This window comes from Triturus cristatus, chromosome 8 (assembly GCF_964204655.1).
Source record: "Triturus cristatus chromosome 8, aTriCri1.1, whole genome shotgun sequence".
In the NCBI taxonomy this organism is placed as follows: Eukaryota; Metazoa; Chordata; class Amphibia; order Caudata; family Salamandridae; genus Triturus; species Triturus cristatus.
Genome location: NC_140591.1, coordinates 1,594,680,518 through 1,594,687,684, shown reverse-complemented (window position 1 = coordinate 1,594,687,684; position 7,167 = coordinate 1,594,680,518). Strand labels below are relative to the sequence as shown.

Genomic DNA, 7,167 nt, shown 5'->3' with positions numbered 1-7,167 from the left:
GACCATGCAGAACACCACAGTGTGACTCATTCTGGACCTCCCCTTATAGACCCACATCATCCCCCACCTTATAAACCTCCACTGGCTCACCATCCAGAAAGAAAGCCAGTTCAAGATCCGCATGTACGCATACAAAGCACTACATGATCTAAGACTGTCCTACATCAACCATGGACTGAGCTTCCATCTGCCATCATAAAACCTGCGCTTCGCCTCACTCGCCCTCGCATCCCCCCACATCCATCACAGCCGCAGCAGGGGCGCCTCTTCTCCTCCATCACCACCAAGACCTGGAATGGCCAGCCCTTTCACCTCCATACAGCTCCCTCCCTGGCAGACTTCAGAAAGAAACTTGAGGCCTGGCTATTTAAGTGAGACATGGCACCCCCTAGGGGTGACAGTGTTGCGCTATACAAAAGCTGATTGATTGATACCTCCATGATATTGGATGCTATATACGAAAAGTGGTCCTGAACCATGAGCACATCACAATCATCCTATAGAGTCTGGCCCGAATTCTGGATGCTTTCAACCTCTTCCTTGGTGCACATCTATGTAATGTGCATTCCATTCCTAAATGGCTTCTGTGGTCGGCAGAATAAAATGTACTTCCGCTGACGCCCTGGGGCAAAGTTCTCTGAATATCTCAACCAATGGGACAACTTTTTAAGCTAGCCACCAAAGCTCTAATCTTTACCAGTTAGTAAGAGTGGGCTGATGAATTATCAGTCCACATTCTAGGGGATGAAACAGAGGTTACCAGCCAGAACACAAAACCAAGGTAATACCATTAATTCACACTTCAGAGAAAACAAACATCCCACGTTTTTGACAGTTTCATATTGTACCACCCATAAGTTAAGCTTTTGTACCTAGCTCATGTTTAATTAAGAATCTCCACGTAACTCTACTGGTGATAACTGATATTTTATGAGTACATTTCCAACTGTTTCCAATAGGAAAAGCAAACACCTGGTTATTAGAGGTCTCTTCTAAACAAGCTGATTCGCAAAGCAGTGGGTCTCTAAACATTTAAAAGCTTCCTCAGGCCTACATGAGACCCTTATGAATAATAGATGTTCCACTGGAGGTCTTAGATACAGCCTAAGACTTTGCCTCTTTTTCAGGACTTTATTGACTCTTCACGTTCCAGGTTGGCCTGTGTACTGCCATCTGCCATTGTTTTACTTGATTGAATGGCATTGTAGGAAACAACTTAGGCACAGCCGTACTGCATCTTTCTGAATAATTTAATAATGCTCTGACGAATCTCATTGGTTTGAATACCATACACTATCGGATTCAGAGCTGGGATGACAAGATGTTCAGAGAACCTCAACAGAACTTCAACAAAGCCGGGCACTAATTTTCCTACACTGCTTGAAGTGTTACTCAATATTACAGTGCAACACACAAAGGAAGTCAAAATCAGGTGAGAGCTGCAGGTGCTAAAGGCCTTTCGGGCTGCTCCTGAGGTGCCCAGTCTCAGTACAGCTTGTAGAATCTTGCCATATGAGAAGACCAAAGACAAAGTAAGAATTGTGAAATATGTACTTGCAATGACTAAATGATAGAGAACATTTGCTCCATTGCTATTACAGGAAATCTTTGCAAGACCTAAGATCACACAGTGGCAAAATTGTATTGTTTTAGATTCACAGTAATTGAACTTAGCAACCCACAGGGCATATGGCAAGAACACAACAGCATTGCCTATTACTGAAGCTGAAATAGCCTGCATAAATAATCTGTTGGTGATGATAGAGGAATGGTACAAAGGACTACATATTGCAACATAGCGGTCAAAAGCCAGGCCCATAAAGACTGATGCTTCCATTCCGAGACAAAAATACAAAATGAATATTTGAGTAAAACAGGCCAAAGAACTGATAGTGTTCTCATGAAACCAGAGGATGGCCAAGGCTTTGGGTGAAATCGTGAAGCTCATCAGTATATCAACCAGTGCTATAACACAGAGCAGATAGTACATGGGTTGGTGCAGGTGCTGCGATGAGTAGATTGTTGCTAATAGAGTAGTGTTGGCTGTGAGGACCACAAACAAGAGAAGAGCGATGGGGATGGACAGCCAGTGCTGCCAACTCTCAATCCCTGGAAAGCAGATTAGCACAAATTCTAAGACATCTGAGGATCTGTTGTGTGCGTTGGCCATGTTAAAGTTTTGGCTCGTGCATTCCCTACGAGAGAACAGTTCAACAGATTAATGATAAATCCCTTAGCAACAACTGGTGGCATGCAAATTATCACAGTATCTTGGGCCCAGAGTTACTTGTACTTTGTGCCCAGATTGCCTCCTAAATATAAAGCAAACCCTGTCCAAACATGTGTTGTGGGATTTACTCTCTCTAACGTAAGTCATGATTCATTCGGCAAAGTTGCCTAAAGTATTGTAAAGTTGTGCTATCGGGGGTGGGAAACAGCGTTTACAATGCTGCCATTACATCGCAGTGCTTTTACATCGTGGTCGTTACAACAACTGCGTTGTTATTACGGGATAACTTTACATCACAAGTCATTATATCGACTTGCTGTAGGGGTGCTGAAGGGGTGCTCTAAACTGAAGAATAGTATAATTTACTATTCCAACACCTTTCCTACTGTTGCACACGATGGAGTTGGAATAGTAAATTATACTATTCCCAAGTCCAGTGCGCCCCCTACAGCAAGTCCAACTAATGACTTTCGATGTAAAGTTATTGCGTTCTAACAACGAGGTCGTTGTAACAACCGTGTTGTAATGGAACGCGATGTAATAGCATGCGTAGTAACATGCTATATTAATCGGTGGTGCATGAGCTATGGGTAATACATGGATGTTCCCATGCCACCACCTATGGGGTTTGGTGCAAATCCAGATCTACTAATGAGAAACCAGGACCTGTTTGCAGTGCCCCCCCCCCCACACTTTTTGCCCCCATTTTTACTACTAGATGCCGGTTTTCTGATGCTGATTGTGCCTTGGGCTCTGCTAACCAGTTCCAGGGCATGTGCTTTGATTACAACTACATGGTAATTAGGTATATTTAAACACTGACAACCTACCTGTAATTTTCTAGTATAAGGAAGGGCATATCATTTTAGAGGCCCTCTAGACTTAATGTACTTAAGTGTGCACTACTCCTTTGCCTGATGTCATTTTAAAAGCCAGCCCTGACTTGCAGCCTGTTTCTAAACTTACATTATATGCAAATTTTACATTGAAATTAAAGGTGCTTCCAAAGTAGTAAAATGCATTATTTTTACATGTGAACCAGCCCTAGGGTCTCCCCTAGGTGCCCCAGGGGTAGGGTGCCTTGTTACTATAAGCAGGGACATTATAAAAAAAAATTTTATACCCTGGTGAGGGAAAAACTGTCACATTTGTTGTCCCCATTGTAATGCATTGGATCCATATGCTAACATAGGAAAACCTTTATAAATGAGCTAACAATATCATTCAAGGACTTATAAGAATAGTTATGATAAAGCCATCAACTTTAAATTGTTCTATATATAATGACTATTACGGAAAATAGGTTATAGAACATTCATTTCTATGAGCCAAAATCCAGCCTTCCATCAGCCCTTCTCTGATTGGCCAGCCTATTCCAGGCTAAGTCTTAATGAGGTGTGAAGTGGCCTGCGTTGATTAAAATGATTTCCTGTGGGAGTAGAACTGCAAGTTGCTAAGCATAAGGCAGGAAGGCGAGGAGCTAAAGTTCTCCACCCACAGGAAATCCCTTGTCTACTCTGACAGGACTTGTCACACCCTATCAAGCAGCTCTGTCTCAGCCTGGGAAAGGCTGGCCAATCAGGAGAGGACAGCTGGAAAGCTGGATTTTGGCTCATAGAAAAGAAAGTTTAATAACTCTTTTCTGCAATAGTTATCACGGACTTAACAGTGGCAAGATATTGGATTTGCCTTAACTATTAATTAGATACCTTTAAGTATATTTTTAGATGGCTCCTATCAATATTTATACTTAAATAAAATATCTCTATGTTAGACTAGGGAGTCATTCACTACAATGGGGAAAAATAAGCTTGGCAGTTTTTCCCCTCACCGTGCTTATAAAATATTTGTATAAATAAGGTAGTTTGAGACTTTGGAAGTACCTTTAATTCCAAGGTTTAATTTAGCATATACTTAAAATTTAAAAGCAGCCTGCAAAGCAGGGCTGACTTTTAAAATGACAGCAGGCAACACAACAGTGAACACTCTAGTGCTGGAAATCTACTGGGCCTCTAAACCTCACTGCCCTATTATATTACTAGTGACTTACGGGTAGTTTGACCCCCCCTTGCCTTATTATATACTAGAGACTTACAGGGGGTTTGTTATTGCCAATTATAATTATACCTAGCTATGTACTTTTATTCAGAGCAGAAGCCCATAGATCGGAGGTCAGAGTCAGAAAACCAGCACCTAGAGAATACAATGGGGTCAAACAGTGGGTGGGACTCTGCAAACAGGTCCTGCTTTATCACAAAGGAATTATAATATATTTAACTTGGATATTTGAGGTGTAAATACCTCATGTATGGCCTCACACGATTTGATTAACTAGATAAAGGATTCACTGATAGAATATCGACCCCAAAATATGCCCATACACAAATATTGAGTTATAAATATCTATGTAAAAAATATTAACATCCTATATTTATAATGGTAAGTACAAAAATATCAAAAACAAAATATTGATGCACAAATATAGTTGTACAAATATCGATTTTAATATATGTATAGAAATAATATTAATTATATGAAATAATACAATTAACTTAACAAAATAGATTTAATATACATTTTAACAAATATAACAAAAATATATCTATATAAAAATATTTAATATATCTAACAAATAGAAACATATAATGTTAAACAGATATGACAAATAAATATAATTTTATCATACATACAATACAATATACATTTAAAAATAATTTACAAACAAATAACTATTTTTAATCACAAATTATTTATGAACAAAAACACTAAATATTACATAAATGCAATCTTTTTTATAAACTACCCTATAACACCGCACAATTCACAACACACAACTAAATTCCGAAAAAATAATTAACATCATCAACTATCAATTAAAGAAATATCAACTAAAAACAAATTAAAACAGATAAAAAATAATGTACTCCCCAGATGTTACACATATAAAACCAAAACTCACACAGAAAAAAATAAACAATTACCCTAATTAATTATCACTTGGTGAAATAATAGCAATAATCAACTAATTATTAATTGATTAAACATAAATTGCTTTCCACACTCTTCCCCTATACACCCACAACCCACACCTTAAAATCATTACACAATGTCCATAATTAATTTTAAAATAAATTAATATCAATTAACAACTACTTAATAATTAATTAACGATGAATTACTTCCCACTCTTTACCACTATAAACCCCGCAACTCACATCTAAAATGAATTACACAATTACCATATTTAAATTTTAATTAATTAATTAGCATTAATTAACAAATAGTTATTAATTATTTTAAAACAAATTACTTCCCATCCTTTACCCCTATAAACCCCACAACCCGCTCCTAAAAAAAAGGACACAATTAACACAATTAATTACCAACTCATTAATTAATATTAATTAACAACCAATTAATAATTAATAATAAATTACTTCCCACAATTAACACTATAAAATCTAAATTAAATAAATATTACTAAATAAGAAATAATCAATAATTTATTATAATTAAATTACTTCCCACCCTATTCCCCTATAAACACACAACCCCCTGCAGAACTAAAAGACCCAAAATGTAATTAAAATGAAAGTGATAACTGCTAAAAATGTAACACATATATAAAAAAACAAATCCAATACTTATACAAAAAAATAGATCACATACATATAAAAATACATGACACTAATAAAAAAATCGATATTTTAAACTATTCTATTTTTACAAGTGATATTAATGACTTCACTTTGTTTTAAAAACAATATTTCTTACCTTAAAGTCGATAGTCATGACCACGATATTCTTGCTGTTGATATTTCTGTGTCATGATATTTTCAACTCGATATTTGTGTAAGTCGACATTTCCAACTCGATATTCTGTCTTCATACCTAGATAAAGACATAACATTGACACTGCATTGTTACATCTGACAAGGTACAAGGAGCAAGTGTTTGCCCAGGTGGGCACTCACAGATCATTTACATATTTTTCAAGAGGAGTGAGGCGTTGTAGACATTTTCGAAGGATGCACCCCTTCCGAACCCTTCAGGTGACTATGGCTGAGGACGAGGGGAAGTTAGTTGCTTACGAGACACTAGGACATCTGCCAATTTTATTTGTAAACAAATATGGTCCACATGGCAAACCACCAGATTTCTAACGGCCTAACTCTTTCTGAGCCAGGCTTAACATTTTCTAACTGGTCACTATCAGAAATGAGCTGTGTAAGTTGTGTTGTAGGACAGCTCTTGAGTGCTTTTATCGGAAAGGGCAAACCAGAGATGGCCAAAAGTGTTTGAGATCAGTTTCCAGTCCAGGTTCAGCAGTAGAGTAGTGACGTGGAAAGCTTTAGAGCAGTAAGGAAACACTCCTTGTGTAAGAAAGAGGTGCATTAACTGGGTCAAGTGGGGCAGCAGAAGTCAGGCAAGTTGATGTTGTCAGTATAACATATATGCCCCTTTTATAGCTTACACAATTTGCTCTTGTTTAGGTCTGTTTAAACCAGGTTAGAGGTCTGATCTGTATTGCATCGTTTCCTACAATTATAGTAAAGCTACAACATAATGTAACATCTGAAAAATACTATCAGAATTGGACTATGGCTATTTTTACTGTTAATATTAAAGTAAATTGTACTATTTTCTGTCTGTCCCTGGGAAGTAATGAACATTGCATTATTTGGTTTGCTTCCTATTTGGCTAGTCTCACATGGAGCATAAGAGCTCTGCTGTGCTCAGTCTGTGGTGAAAATGTGAACACATTCTGAATTTTGTATGGCTCTGATATGGAAAAATAAATCTGTGCTTTAAAGTCATTGTCTGTATTGGTATTTGAAGAAAGGCACAGCAACCAACCCTCCTACCTCATTGACTCAACAGCAAAGTCGTTGGTATTAGGCACAATAAAATGAGGGTGCTTAGAAGCTCTCATCAGA

At 37.5% G+C, this 7,167-nt stretch overlaps 1 protein-coding gene across 1 annotated transcript; it reads right to left on the bottom strand.

Annotated features, from left to right (window-relative positions):
- Positions 1–1,216: 1,216 nt before the first annotated feature.
- LOC146806275 (olfactory receptor 56A4-like) lies at positions 1,217–2,170 on the bottom strand. The gene has a single exon (XM_085623926.1). It carries the CDS (start codon positions 2,168–2,170, stop codon positions 1,217–1,219), a length of 954 nt encoding a protein of 317 aa, XP_085480052.1.
- Between the last annotated feature and the right edge of the window lie 4,997 nt (positions 2,171–7,167).